Below are 16,307 nucleotides of genomic sequence, written 5' to 3'. Positions count from 1 at the left end.
TCACTGAGTCTACTAATGTATAATTTCTAACAAATCTGGTTATTTGATTACTTAGTTTACATAAAAATTTAAACAGTAAACTAAATATCTTACAGAAATGAATATAAACATAACTATTCAGAATTTTTTATGAAAGCTATGAAAAAAATGTTTATTTTTTCTAGTAATGAAGGAAACACAAATTAAAAGAAGATATTCTTTAGCATCAAATAAATATTTTTAAATGATAAAATGTAGCAATGATGAAAATATGGAGAAGTGGGTGCACATAATCACATACTGCTGTCAGAATTGCAAATGATAGATTTCTGGAAAGCCACTTGATGAAGACCTTAAATATATTTTGATAACATCATTAAACATCTAAGAACTTATCTCCAAGAAATATTCATATCTAAAAAATTTATCTCTAAAGAAGCTCATCAATTAAACTGAAAATAAGTTGCCTAAAAATTTAGACTGGTTGGGCTAAACAATTATACATTTAGGCAAGAGAATGTTATGCAGTTATTAAAAATGGTGTGCCAAACAATTTTAATTGTTTTAATAAGATGGAAAGGCATTCTTGGAACATTTTCTGAAAATGTTTTCAATTGCTCAATGTAACACACAAAACAAAGGCAAAAAAAAATCAATAGATAGTTTAATAGATTACTATATAGCCAGAGCCATCATGCTGAATTTATCTATTTCTCTTATAAGTTCAATTTTCACTTTACTATTTTGAAGTCGTTATTATGTGCAGAAATGAACCTTTTAACATTATGAAGTGAGCCCTTTCATCCCAGCTGTTGTTAAACTATAAGTTAATTCTACAATTTTAATCTTACAAGATATTATTATTATTGCCTTATGCAGTTAGCATCCATTTAATGTCTCTCATATATTTATCAGTTTCTTTACCAAACCTTCTTGAACTTACACTTTCTAACTGGGATCGTTTTCTTCTACCTTCTACAGGTAGAATTCTATTCTTCTACAAGTAGAATTTCTTTCAATAAAAAACGAAACCACTAGAAATGAATTATTCTAGTGTTTGTCAGACAATATATCTACCTTTGTCTTGACTCTGTCCTACTAGGACATTTTCATCCTATAAAATCCTAGGTTAACAGTTTTTAAACTTTGTACATACTGACACTATCATTCCCTTGTCTTCCATCTTCTATTACTATTGTTCCTTTGAAAGTGATTTGTCATCTTTCTCTGGTTGTTTTTAAGATTTTCTGGTTTTTGTTTAGTTTTCTGCAGTATCACTCAGATGTGTCTAGCTATAGACTTCTTTTCATTTATCTTACTTGGGCTTCATTTAATTAGAATTCATTGGATCTCCTCAATTTGTAGATTATTGTTTTTCATCACTTTTGTAAAATTCTTAAGCAATTGTCTCTTCAAATATTGTCCATGCTCCATTCTGTTTATTTTCCTTATAGAAGTCTGATTAAACATATGCTATTAGAGGTTCCTCAAAGTTAAAAATAGAACTATTCTGGGGCACCTGGGTGGCTCAATCGGTTAAGCGTCTGACTTCGGTTCAGGTCATGATCTCATGGTTCGTGGGTTCGAGCCCCACGTCAGGCTCTGTGCTGACAGCCAGCTCAGAGCCTGGAGCCTGTATCCAAATCTGTGTCTCCCTCTCTCTCTGACCCTCCCCTGCTCATGCTGTCTCTCTGTCTCTCTCTCAGAAATAAATAAAACATTAAAAAAAATAGAACTATTCTATGATCCAGCAATTGTACTCCTAGGTATTTACCCAAATATACAAAACACTAACTCAAAGGGATACATGCACCCCAATGTTTTAGCAACATTCTCAGCAAAAGGCAAATTATGGAAAGAGCCTCAAAATCAATTGATTGACGAATGGTTACACACACACACACACACACACACACACACACAGGAATATTACTCAGCCATGAAAATAATGAAATCTTGCCATTTGCAATGATGTGGATGGAGCTAGAAAGTATTGTGCCAAACAAGTCAGTCAGAGAAAGAAAAATACCATATGATTTGACTCATATATGAATTTAAGAAACAAAACAAATGACCATAGGGTAAAGATGAGAGGAAAACCAAGAAACAGAGTCTTAACTATAGAAAACAAATTGACGGTTACCAGATGGGCTAAAACGGGTGATGGGGATTAAGGAGTGCACCTGCTGTGAGGAGGCCCAAGTAGTGTATGGAAGTGCTGAATCACTAAATTGTACACCTGAAACTAATACTACACTATGTTAACTGGAATTTAAATAAAAACTAACAAGACAAAACATGTTAGATCTTCTCAGTGTATGTTTTATGTCTTACTATCCCCTATATTTTTTGCCTTGTCTCTCTGTGCTGGCTTACAGATTTTTCTTCTCATCAATTGCCTATTCATTCTTTCTCCAAGTTGTACCTAGCCTGTCATTAAAACCTCCTCTAAAATCTAGATTTCAGCTATATATTTTTTAGAAATTCTACTGTAGATCTTTTCCAAATATGCTTGCTGTTGTTTCCTTTTCCTTTTGATACTTTCAAACCAATCTCTTTTATTGTCAAATATAGAAAGCAGGATTGTTACAGTTTATGTCACAGAATTCTAATAACAGAGGTCTGTTTCTCTTGTTTGCTATTTTGTTAGTTCCTGCTGATAAAAGTCTAGTCTACTTGTATGTTGATTTATCTTTGGTTGTATGGTGAACACTGTACTTGACAAATTATTTGTGGTATTCTAATATGAGTTTTACAACGAAGGTATTTTCCTCCAGAGGTAATCTGCCTTTGATTTTTGCCAGGCACAGGTGTTATGGCTAGCCCATGGCAGACTAAACAAGTTTAAGACTTGAAATTCCCTGAAGTGTCAAAGCGCTGATACCAGTCTGTAATTCCACAGGGCTGTTTAACCTTCACAACAAGGGTATGGCTTTTTAGGGCCTCAAATTTTTGTGCAGAGAGTAATCTACTAGGTTCCCTTTGTGTGTAGTCTTTAATTTATATCCTTACTTCTCAAAGCAATCAAAGTAAATGTTCTAATTTTAGAGAACTGGCACATTGTAGTAAAAAGGTGGCTTCAATTCTATGCTAACTTTTCAGTTTACTTTCATGGTAATTTACCCACATATTATTTGTTTATCTTGCTCCTCAATTCTTCCTATGGATTCCAGTTACCTTTGTTATCTTTTACTTCAGCTTGAAGAGCTTTCTTCAGCATTTTTTTGTAGAAAGGGTCTGCTAGTAATGCATAACTTCCATCTATTTATATGAAAACTCACTTATTTTGCTTTTATTTTTGAAGGACAGTTTTGCTGGATATAGAGTTGTTAGTTGACAGGTGTGTAGTTTTTTTATGTTTCCTCCCTCCTCCCAGCATTTGAATATCTCATTTTAGTGTCTTCTGGCTGTCACTATTTCTGTAAAAAGTCAGCCTTAATTGTATCATGAAATCCCTGTAAGAGATGTTTTGTTTTTCTCTTGTACTTTCAAGATTCTCTCTTCAGGGTGCCTGGGTGACTCAGTTGGTTGACCATCCGACTTCAGCTCAGGTCATGATCTTGCAGTCAGTGAGCTCCAGCCCCCCGTCGGGCTCTGTGCTGACAGCTTGGAGCCTGGAGCCTGCTTCAGATTCTGTTGTCTCCTTCTCTTCTCTGACCCTCCTCTGCTCACGTTCTGTCTCTCTCTCAAAAATAAATAGAAACATTAGAAAAATGTTTCTCTCTTCATCTTTGGCTTCTATTAGTTTGACTACAATGTGGTTGGGTGAGGTCTTCTTTGTGTTTACCCTACTTTTCATTGCAATTCTTGGATCTAAAAGTTAATATTTTTCACCAAAGTTCCCAAGACTTCATCCACTATTTTCTACAAATTCTTCTTCTCACCTTCTGAGACTTTATTTACACATTTACTGAAACAATGGGTATTGTCCCACAAATATCTGTGGTCTTTATCAGTTTGATTCATTTCTTGATCATTTCTCTCTGTTCTTTGGATAGGTTAGTTTCTATTAATATACCTTCAAGTTCAATGATTATTTTTTCTTCTGCCATCACAAATATGTAATTCAGCTAATCCAGGAAATTTTTTACTTACTGTACTTTTTGAGCTCTGTAATTACCAATGATTTTCTCTTTGAAGTTTCCAATTTGTTGAGACTTTCTATTAGTTCACTCAAGAGGTTTTTGTTTTCTTTCAATTCTTTACCATATTTATAATAGCTACTTCAACATCTTTGTCTAACATTTGTGCTTACTCAGCACCTGTTTGTTGAGTCCTGTTTTTTCTCTGAGTAGCAATCACCCTTTTCTGTTTCTTTGCATGTCTAATAATTTCTAAATGGAAGTAGGACATTGTATGTAATATATTGTCACTATCCTGGATTTTGTTTTGTTCTTTCAAGGACTGTTGGCTGTTAAGTATAATAGTCAATTAACTAACTTGAGCTCAAACTATGAAATATGTTTCCCCACAGTGTGTTGCCACTAATGCTTCTCCTCAGTTTTATTTTACTTAGCCTGGCTCCCTAGAGTATTCACTATGCCTTCATAGTTTAGCTGTCAGCAGACGTGGGGAGATGTTTGCTTAAATACTTTAAGCCACTAAGGTTTCTACCTTCTGCTGCTCAACTGTGCATAGATTGAGAAATGAAATCAAAGGCATGGGATGTACAGGTCTCCTGAGCTTTCAATTCTTATTGGATCCTCTGGACCTATTATGTGCATTTAGCAGTCAGCCAGAGCTGTGTGAAAAGCTTATCATCTTAGCCTGTCCTCGGCCTTTTGCTTCCAAAATCTCCCTCTTAAATTTCTAGTTTCTCCTTTGCCTATACTGAACTTCACATTATTATGACTATAATAATACCATGGAAATGTTTTCTTTCCTGTTCAACCTTCTACTTTCCTGCAGCGCATAACTTCTTTCTTTTTCACTATATTAGTCTCCTAAGCATCTTTAGCTAATTCTTCTTATCTGAAGATTGTTACGTATTGTCATATAAATCAAAGACTGTATCAGTTTCACCTTGTAACTGAAAACATATTTATTGCAATCTTCTCTCCTTTTGCTTCAATCCAGGCTGTTATTCTCTAGGCCTGCTATGTGTCCTTCACTCTGAGTCTCCCTTATCTGTGTTAGATAATGCTTCCCAAATCCCATGTCTTCTATCTCGAGGTTAAATCCTTAGTTTTGGTGAGATATATCCTATAGTACATTCCTAAGGAAAATGTACATTTGAGGTCTGTGTATGTGTTATCTTCATACTTGACTGATAGCTTGACTATGATAGAATTATGGATTAAAAATCTTTTTCCTTCTAAATTATGAAGGCGTTGCTTCATTGTCTTCTAGCTTTCAAAAATGCTGTTAAGAGCTCAATGCCATTCTTGCGGCACCTGGGTGGCTCAGTCAGTTGAGTGTCCCACTCTTGATTTAGGCTCAGCTCATGATCTCACGGTTCATGGGTTTGCAGATCGAGTCCTGCATCAGCCCCACGGACAGCACGGAACCTGCTTGGGATTCTCTTTCTCCCTCTCTCTTTGCCATTCCCCTGCAAACATGCTCTTTCTCTCTCTCAAAATAAATAAATTAAAAAAAAAAATTCAATGCCATTGTATTTCCTAATCCTTTGTACAATACTTGCTTTTTTCCCTCTGGAAACTTCTTCCTTGGTATTTGAAAATTACTCAATGATACAGCTTTGAGTAGCTGCCTTGCCATCCCATTAATCATACTGGACATGTAGGGGGTCTTTTCAGTTGAGAAACTGAAGCCCTAGCTCCGGAAAATAGCCTTGTAATGCGTTTTTAGTATTTCTGGTCTTCGATAATTTCCTAAACTCTGTTGTCTCTATTCTTTCTTTCTAGAATTTCTATTAGCTGGATGTTGAATATCCTTAGCTGGGATGCTGAACATCCTAAAAGTCTCCACTCATTCAATAGTATTTACTGGGTACCCACTATGTGCCAGATATTGTTTTAATGCTGAGATTACAGTGATAAATGAGACAGACAGTATCTCTACCCTCAGGAAACTTACATGATGATTTTTTCCCCATAATTCCTTTCCAATCTTTAATCTCTGACTTTTGGTTCTGATTTATGAGATAAGACAGTTCCTTAATTTTATCTTTTAGTCCTTTGATTATGTTTTTTAAGCAATCACATCTTTAATGCTACATTCTCTGAATTATGGAGACAATATTATTTCATTTCTCTAAAAACATTATTTTTCTCAAAGATTTTCTTCTGTTTTATAATTAATTTGTTTTTTCTCGGTGCTTTATTCTGTTTACTTGATTATTTACTTCAGTCTCTTTTAGTTGGACATTTGCTCAACTATTTTTTGATTCTCAGCAATCCATTCATTTAAGATATAAAAACACCAATAGGAAACTCTTACATGTGGGTACAAGGCTAGTTGACTGTAGGGTGGCTAGACCTAGGCTCATTTTACTGTTGAATGGTGGCTAAGAGAGTATCTGCAAATCTCTTCTCTGATTGGTATTCTTCCATTTTCAAAGAAAGAGTCCTCTGATCTCCCACCTTGAGAGTATAAGCAAGTTGCAAATAGAGGAGGAATCTTAGAAGTCTTACAGCTCCATATAAAAATTCTGAATTAATCATCCTTTGTCCAGCCCCTTGTCTCAGACTGCTTTCCCTGTTACCTGTTGTGTCCAAATTCCGACCAGCTGTGAGGCTCTACTGCGAGTGCTAGCTCTCTCTTCACTCAGATGATCGGCAGACACTGAGGCTACAGCTTCCACCACACAGCAAAGTGTGTTCCCACACCTCTCAGTTTTACAGTTTCCAAAAAAAGTCTGCTTATACCTCTTGTTTACATCACTGTCACTTCCTCCCAATTTCTCATGGTCTCTGTGGACATACATCTTTTTTATTCCTTAACTGACATTTTAACTGGGCTTCAGGGAGAAGAGAAAAGATTTTTAAAAAAATCAATTCACCTAATTTGACTGGAAGCCTTAAAATTTTCTAAGTTTTTGCTTAAAGGGCTTGCTTTCATTCTCCAAAGTGATGTTGGGGATGGCAGCCTTTACCACAACTCATTCTTCCTTTTCTGTTCACTCTGAGCAAGTATACTACTTGCAAAATTCTGATGATTTTAAAAAACAAACAAAAAGACCAGCAGCCACCTTCTCTTAGATGCACTGGCTTTACTTACATCTTCTAATTAACCGTATTACAAATAATCATTTGTCATCCACAGAGCTAATGCAGCATGTTGTAGCTCTCCAGAAATTTTTAAATCCTGGAGCCTGCTTCAGATTCTGTGTCTCCCCACTCTGTGCTGCTCCCCTGCTTGTGCTCTATCTCTCTCAAAAACGAATAAACATTAATAAATAAGTAAATAGCAATGCAATTTAATTATCATGATTTAATTATATTTAAAACTGATTTATATAAATATAGGTATAATTATTGGGAAGAGAACAGGAACAGAGCATGAAACTCAGAATGTGTTTTCTTCGATTTCAACAGATTCTCTTTCAACCCCCAAAATACAGCCCTGAGACAGATGGCAGTCAAGAAAACTTCATCATTTCTAGCAACCAACAATTCTGACTGAGGAGTTGTGCTGAGGAAAAAGCCCCAATACTCTTTAAGAAAGACCCAAGGCCAAACTTTATACTATAGTTTTATATCCACTGAAAGGATATAAAATACTGAAAATGACCCAACCTTTTAAGCTTAAAATGCAATACTATGTACTTACAAAGGTCAAAATACACAAACCTCTTGGCATATTGGATGATATGTTACTAGACTTCTATTTTAAAAAATCATTAATTTTACAATATATATTAGTTATCTATCTTTCACATAGATTTCCTATAAAATCTCCTTCTACTCTTTTTTAATAAGGGGGCAATCATTTTGGCTATTTTTATTATGAAATTCTTACCTGATGACATGGTCTCTCCCAACATTACCTTGCAACGCTTACAAATTACTTTGGTATTTGCCTTTGGTTTCTGTAGAACAGAAAAATGTCATTTAAATGTCATTCAGCTTTTCTTAAAAGGAATATATAATTTTAACACAGTCTCTAGAGTATACTTTGAACTTTACATTTTATTTTGCCCTCTACTAAATACTGGGAACACATTTAGCTTGTATGCATAATTCACATGCATAGAGATCTTTTTTTTTTTTTCCAAATCGAAAGAATAATGAACACACTGCTTTTTGCAAACCTAGCCACTTCTTGATAATCTAACTGTTGTAAATAATTTGAAAAAAGAGCACCTTACATTTCTAAAAAGCACTTCCAAACACCCATTATCATTTAGAATGAGGTGGTAGATGGCAGGCAACAAAGGCAGAGAGAGTAGGTGACTTGTTCCAATTCATGTGTCTAGAAAACAGGAGAATCAAAAATTAGAGCCATTACTTTGATTTCTAGTCCAGTGTAACTTATGGAAAAGTAATCTTTAATTCATAGCCCCTCACCAGAAGTCAAAAATATTTAATCGGTTAAGTGGCTGCCATTGGCTAAGGTCATGATCTCACAGATAGTGAGTGCCAGCCCAGAGCCTGCTTGGGATCCTTCTCTCCTCTCTCTCTCTGCCTCTATCCTGCTTGTGCTCTCTCTCTCAAAATAAGTAAATAAACTTAATTTTTTTTAATTTAACACATTCATATAATTTTTTCTATTCATTCAACATATTGAATTTAACACATTCGTATAGTTTTTCAATTTTTCTACTTAAGATATGCATTATAACTGGAAAGACTGGACAGTGTGCTGAGAGAAATTCTTAAACTTCAAAACTCTAAATTCATCATTTGGGATGCAGATTAAAACAGCAGTATCCAACTAAACATTAAGCAAACAAAAAAATGTTCTTTTAGATTCAGAGAACAGATTGGTTCAGAGAATCAGATTGGTGGTTACAGAGGCAGGGGTTGGCAAAAATGGGTGAAGGGGGTCAAAAGGTACAAACTTCCAATTAGAGAAGATGGAAGTCATGGAGATGTAATGTACAGCATGGCGACTACAGTTACTAACATTGTATTATGTATTTAAAGTTGTTAAGAGAGTAAATCTTAAAAGTTCCCATCACAAAAGTTTATAGTTATGTATGGTATGACTTATTATGGTGAACATTTTACAACATATGCATATATGGAATTATTATATTATACACCTAAAAGTAATATAATGTTCTATGTCAATTACACCTCAATTAAAAAAAAACACCTGGTTTTTCGTTTTTTATTAGAGGCTATGTTATAAGCAGTAGCATGGTGGTTAACAGCTCTGAGTTTGGGGCCAGACTTCCCAGGTTTAAATCCCAGCCTGCTGTTTATTACACACAAGACGTTGAGCAAGTTAATGGACCAGTTTTGGTTTCCTCATCTGTAAAAGGGAGTTAATAGTAGTGTTTTACTCCCTAGCGTTGTTCATTAGAAATTAAAAAGGAGTGTTATAAAGCACTGTCCCAGGCTCATTGTAACTGCCAGGTGTATGTTACATAAATGAAATATAGTTTGGGCAAATGTTATTCAAGGAATGGGCTGAAAACCCATACTTTCCCATAAAGGGACCATTTTTTTTTGCCTTTTACTGGAGAACAACTGCATGTTAAGAATTTACCAAAAAATATGCTTTTTTCACATCCATAGCAATACCTTTGTTAAAACCATGTAACATTCCTTTCACAGACACACTGCAACATGGCAGACTACATGTAAACGTGGGCAGGGAAAAGGAATTTCTACACTCTGCCAACCTCGGGTCATCTCCTAGATTGCTGGTCTAAGTAAGGAAGGGTGTCTTCCTGATGTGGGATATATGTATTGATCCAGGGAATCTTAACTGATTAGGGTAAGTTTGAGTACAATTATATTTTCCTTAGCATAAATAACTATTTCTGGAAAAACTGTATAAGAAGCACATTTAAATTGAGTTCCCTGGAAGTGCTAATAACTGACAGAGCTGATATTTGAATCTGGACCCCTCAGATGCTAAAACTTATGCTTCTAAGCACTATGCCCAGTATTTTCCAAACTAATTCACAGAATCACTTCAATGGGTTATATCCTGCATTAAAAAAAAAAAAAAAAGATGAAATAGGGACGTGTAGGTGGCTCTCAGTTAAGGTCATGATCTCGCAGTCTGTGAGTTTGAGCCCTGCATTGGGCTCTGTGCTAACAGCTCAGGTCCTAGAGCCTGCTTCAGATTCTGTGTCTCTTCTCTCTACCCTTCCCTGCTCACACTCGCTCTTTTTCTCAAAAATAAACATTAACATTTTTTTAAATCTAAAGATGATGAAATAAAACAGCAATATCACAGTGCTTCAAACACAGTGGACGTACTGCTTCAACAAAATTTTACTTGATGTATGTTTTTGTGGGTGCTTATGTGTTATCAGATCTTAACGTAAAAAATGTATTTCTAACTTTAATTTGAGGTAAAAAAAAAAAAGTCAAAGCCACAGACACAGAAACCAAGGCAGGTGACAATTCGGTCAGGTGCAGGCAAGGAAACAAGAAGTATCAAAGTTCAAAGTATCAAAGTTCAACTTGTTCCTGTGCCAAGTTCCTGGGTGGCTCAGTTGGTTAAGCGTGTGACTTCAGCTCAGGTCATGATCTTGCGGTTTGTGAGTTCAAGCCCCACATTGGGCTCTGTGCTGTAAGCCTGCTTTGGGTTCTGTGTCTCCCTCTCTCTGCTCCTCTCCTGCTTACGCTCTTTCTCTCAAAAATAAACAAACATTAAAAAAAATGTTTTTTGAAGGATACAGGAAGCTCAGAAAGCAGCTATGTTCAACTGAAACTGACATTGGTGCAGTTTCATGCTTTCTTACAATAAAAACAATCTGTATAGCTCCAAATTGGTCTTTAAGACACTTTTTAAAAGATCCTATTTTGTATCAGTTAAATCAAATCACCCTCATTATATCTTACCAAAACTAAAAACTTTACTAATAGGGGGTATTGGAGTGGCAATGTTTGAGAAGAAAATTTTCTATTCAAAGCAAAAAAAATTTCATCAGGTGCTCCATTATGTATTTCATTTATAACTGCTCTTACAGTACAATTTGCTTTCTTTACAATGAAGCGAGAAAAGTGTTTTTGTTGGTTTATTCACCAAAAAAGAGTAAGTCTACCTTTTCAAGACACTGATAATCAAGATTTTAAAATGTGATCAATAAAAAACAAATTATCTCGAACAACGAAATGTGTATATTTTGATTCAAACAAATAGAAGATACCTTTAATAGAAATGGTAAAATCTGTATGTGTATGTCCTAGGATTTTATCACCAAGTAATGATTCTTCATTTTTGTCAAATGTAAAATGACACTATGGTTATCTAAAAAAGAAAAATCCATATGGGATGAAATGGCATAATGTCTGGGATTTGCTTTAAAGCACTTCTGTGTGGGGGTGGGGAGGTTAAAGGTGAGATGAAGCATACTTTATGAATCAAGATGACTGGTATATTGAAGTTCACAATTCTATTATTTTCACATTTGTTAATGTTTACAAAGTTCAACACATTATTCTGAGAAAATAAGAAATATACCCTTATGGAGTTAACAAATTACCAAAATCAATAAATTACTGCTAAGCACCCCAGGAAAGAAAAAAAATGTAAAGCTGTTAGTTGTACTTGACAGCAGCAATATAATCAAAGTTCAACTTGTTCCTGTGCCATACTTTCTAACTCTAGAATAATATTATGTATCTTCTAAAAGGCTGAGGTGCCATCTTTATCATCCTATTATAAGACGTGAAATTTTTATTATGTTGGTAGACACAAAAAAATAGCATGAGACAATGAGTAAATGCAAGAATAAGGAAATCTTATTCCTTACTCTCATGAATAAAGTTATCTCGTGAAAACAAAAGTTATCTACTGCCACATTTTCAGGGACAAATAACATACTGCACACTGTTAAAGGGGTACTGAAGGAAAGAATTAAGTGTTAAATTTTGTGTGTTTATGCTATTTTTAAATTCAGCTCTTTTTAATTAAAATATTATAACAGTCTACATTTTAAAGAGAAGCTCCTCTTTGTAATGCATTTCTCCTGACCAATGCTTAAAGGCAATAATACAGCAAGTTGTGCAATGAAGCAGCCTAACAGTGTGGGAACTCTACAGAGCAAACATCAAAGGAAGACCGTGTTGTGAACTAATTAAATCAATATATCTGAGAGACGGCACCACTGCTCAGAGATGTGGATTGGCCTCCTGTCTTCGTTTTTATTTCCCTTTGTGTTGTTTCAATTTCTAAGGACCCCTGATATTGTCTCGCCAAAAAAAATGTTTCCCAAGAGATACCATTAGGATGCTGTGTCATCATGTGACATTTCAAAACCCTGCTAGATAGCTAGACTTGGTGATATGAGAAATAGGTTTTCAATAGCACAGAGCAGCCTTGTTCCCACAGGAGTCTTGAGAGCATTGTTTAAGCAGTCCCTCCAAATTTATGTTACTATTTTGGTCACAGGCATACTCTTTCAACTGCTGCAATATGCAATTAAAGAGAAACTTCCACCTTGGCTAACTTGGAAACAATCTTGTGAACAACAGCTTGTGACAGGAGCTTCCCACAGTCTCAATGATACTAAACAGCATTAGGTCTGAATATGAAGGGTCTTCCTTTAACACAGAATGGTTGTTCACAATTAAGAGACATTCTTATAAATAGCATCATATAACAGATGAAGACATAAATGAGAAGAATATTATTTCCATACAGAGTACAGAGTTTATCTAAGAAGGGAAACTCATGGTTTCTCTCTTTTAATCTCTCTCCTCTCCTCTTCCATTCACACCTTGCAAATATTCTAAAAACTTATAGCTTATCACAAGAATGAAAGTTAAAGTACATAAACAGTAAAGTATTAATATATAAATTTAGATTAAAATACAATTTTAATGTAACCATATTAAACATACAACAGATTTATATTAATTTCTTACCATTTATCTTTGAAAATTATACAAGCAGTAAGTACTATAATTTTAAATGAACCATATTTAGGTAAAAGGATCTGTGTTTATGATGAGAGATAAGGCACTTAACTAATTCTGATAACTTTGATAGTTGATAAACTTCCTTAATCTGTCCTCAAAACAGAAAATAGTTCTATAAACTAACTTACAACCTAAGAGCTGCCCAACTATTTCATATCTCCTAAAGCGGTTTGGTTTTTGTTACAAAAATTAAATGAGTTTCAAATGAAATTTAACATACAATGCTTCTGTTCCTACCAATAATCAGATGTGAAAATGAAGATTCTCTGGCAATGATTTCCTTTACTTTTTAAATCACATCTATATTGATTTGCCACCAGAATGATTTCTCACAAGGGCCAAGTCAATGTCATTGATTTTCTTTTAAAGTAAGGTAAACCATTTATTCTCGGCAGTGAGAGGAAATTGCCTTCTCCCTAAAGCAACTTCTACAGCAAGAGGCACTTGACCTCACGCTGTCAACCACCAGCTTGGAGCCTGCAGCACAAGCTTCATTTCCACATTTCCACACGGAAGTGGACTCCCCCATTTCCTTGACGGCATCTGCTTACATGACATCAGCAGACATGGGGAAATACCTAGGCCCAACTGTATACTACATATCCTGGAACAAAGAACACTTGTAATTTAAATCAGACTATGCAGATTATGGAATATTACCCTAAAAACAAGAAAGTGGGGCAATTTGGTTTGTAAAATGGCAACATTCCCAATTCTATGCACGAAAAAGTCCTCTTTCCCTTCTTCCTCCAGCCCCCGTAAGCTGTTTTGGTCTAAAGCCTTATGCTCTTGCTGTATCAATAGAGCAGAGCTGGAGAATAGAGGAAGCTGAAAATAATGGATTTTGGTCCTAAGAACAGTCTGTGTAGCATGCTTTAATTAAGAAAAGATTGGGGAGACCAGTTTCTAAGCCAACCTCTAAATTAGCATTTATTTTGAAAAGATGTTTTACCAATTTAAAACGGTTCTCAGAAGAAAGACGGTGTGTCTCCACTGGGGCTAGTTCAGGTCTTGGCTGCCATAAATCACTTCTTAAATTCACCAAGAAGAAAGAGTCTCCAATAAAACAGTCATTCTCTTGTGGATGAAGTGGCTTATTAGCAAAGGGGTCAGGATGACAACACCATTCTCCAACTAGAGCTCCCCAGTTCTCACTTGGCAATGGGAGCACCCTGAGGAGCTTCCTGGTAGAAAGAGGAAAAGCAATTTTTTACAGAACAAAATGAAAATGTAGCATTTTAAAATTAAATCAGGATGAAAAGATGAAAGAAACTCATTGATCACATTGTCTGCAACAATAAAATTCCCCCTTGATTACAAAAGTAATATATACTCACTATAGGCAATTTGAAAATGTGTAAAGGTATAAAGAAAATGAAACTACTTTGTAAATGATGCGATGTTTCCTTGCAATCAGTTCAAGAAACCATAGTAGTACACATGTACACAGCCCAGGATCAGAAGATATATACAAACTGAATCTTGCTTTTATTTTTACTGTTTTTTAGTTATATTATGACTCTTAATGCCTCCATTCTATTCTATAAGTATGCCAAAACTTTTAGGTCATAGATTTTGAGGTTTTGAGATTTTCAGTATCAACAACCCTGCGATGAACATTCCTATTAGAAAATTTGTATATATACCTGTATTTAATAAATAAATTTGTATTATTTCCTTTGGAAAAAAATCTTACAAGTGTGAGATTATAATCACAAATTATATACATATTTTAAAACCCAATACATATTGGAAAACTGCTTTTCATATATGCTATATCAAGTTATAATTCTTCCACTTACCTTCTTCAGAATTGAATACTATCATTTTTCCATGTAATGGGTGAAAATGTTCTCAGTACCACTTTAATTAGTAACTCTTTAATTGCTAGTGAGATTGAACTGGCTTTCATATTTATTGACCAGTGTGTTTCTTCTGTGACTTGTGATCATGGCTATTTTCCAATGAGGTATTAGTATGTTTTTACTAATGTTTAAAAGTATATTCTATCTTGGGATGCCTGGGTAGCTCAGTCCACTAAGTGTCGGACTCTTGATTTCAGCTCGGGTCATGAACTCAAAGTTCTCGAGTTCAAGCCCTGCCTCAGGCTCTGCACTGATAGTGTGAAGCCTGCTTGGGATTGTCTTTCCCTCTCTCCTGGCCGCTCCCTTGCTCACATTCTCTCTCTCAAAATAAGTAAACATTTAAAAAAAAATTTATAAGAAAAATAAAAGTATATTCTATCTTAGGAATATTAGTCCTTTATCATCTGTGATGAGTTATTTCTTCAGTGTTATTCCCTTTTTTAAAAAGTTTATTTATTTTGAGAGAGAGCAAGGGCATGCACTCATGCAAGCTAGAGGGGCAGAGAGAAACGGAGAGAGAGAGAGTCCCAAGCAGGCTCTGCACTGTTAGCGCAGAGCCCAACACGTTTCGATACCATGAACCTTGAGATTATGGCCTGAGCTGAAATCAAGAGTCACTCAACTAACCAAGCCACCCAGGTGCCCCAGTGTTACTGCCTTTTAATTTGGTTTATTTGTCTTAAATCCTAATCACCTAACCCTTTCTTCTGTGAATTCTCTCATTACTATTTTTTAATAAACTTATTTGGGAATAATTTTAAATTTACAGAAAAGTTACAAAAACAGTACAAATAGTACTCATAACACTACACCCAGCGTTCTCTAAGGTTAACAGCTTTTATAACCATAGAAGATTTGTCACAACTACAGACTTTATCTGGATTCCCAAGTTTTTCCACTAATATCCTTTTTTCCTTTGTTCTAGGATCCAATTGACACACTGCACTTAGTCATCATGTTTGCCCAGTCTCCTTTAGTCTGTTACCTGTTCTTAGTCTTTCCTTATTTTTCAGGACCTGGACATTTTTAAAGAGCAATGGTCTGGTGTTTTACAGAGTAACTCTCAATTTAAGTTGGTCAATATTTTCTGAAATTTAGGCTTGGGTTATGGATTTGGGGAAGAGTACCACAGAAGTGAAGTGCTTCTCTCAGTACATCTTATAAGAGGGCACACTCTATCAATATGACCTATCACTGGTGCTGTTAGACTTGAACACTTGGCTGCTGTTAAACCTCAGCATTTGCCCAGTGTGGTATCTACTAGGCTTCTCCACTAAAAAGGCTATGTTTCTCTCTTTGCATACTCTATCACTTGGAAGTGAGTCACTAAGTCTAGGCTACACTCAAAGGGAGAGAAATTGAGTTTCACTCTGCTATTTTTTATGCTTAAAACATTCTTACAATTAAGTAGGACCTTATATTTGTTACTGCTTTTTTTTCTTTTTTGATAGTTTCT

At 35.2% G+C, this 16,307-nt stretch overlaps 1 protein-coding gene across 4 annotated transcripts in view; it reads right to left on the bottom strand.

The window, feature by feature from the left end:
- UBE3D (ubiquitin protein ligase E3D) overlaps positions 1-16,307 on the bottom strand; it is a 152,356-nt gene that overhangs the window by 111,764 nt on the left and 24,285 nt on the right. For all 4 annotated transcript variants that reach the window (XR_013331623.1, XM_077750239.1, XM_077750241.1 and 1 more), the window contains 2 exons: positions 13,939-14,170; positions 7,900-7,969 (listed from right to left, as the gene is read on the bottom strand). Coding sequence is in view for 3 of the 4 variants with exons in the window: in XM_077750239.1 (XP_077606365.1) it covers positions 7,900-7,969; positions 13,939-14,170 (302 nt within the window). In the remaining variant the exon portion in view is untranslated. The remainder of the gene's footprint in view (positions 1-7,899; positions 7,970-13,938; positions 14,171-16,307) is intronic.

This window comes from Crocuta crocuta, unplaced genomic scaffold, assembly GCF_008692635.1.
Source record: "Crocuta crocuta isolate KB4526 unplaced genomic scaffold, BGI_CrCroc_1.0 scaffold9, whole genome shotgun sequence".
Classification (NCBI taxonomy): Eukaryota; Metazoa; Chordata; class Mammalia; order Carnivora; family Hyaenidae; genus Crocuta; species Crocuta crocuta.
This window is presented reverse-complemented; position numbering and strand designations above follow the sequence as displayed.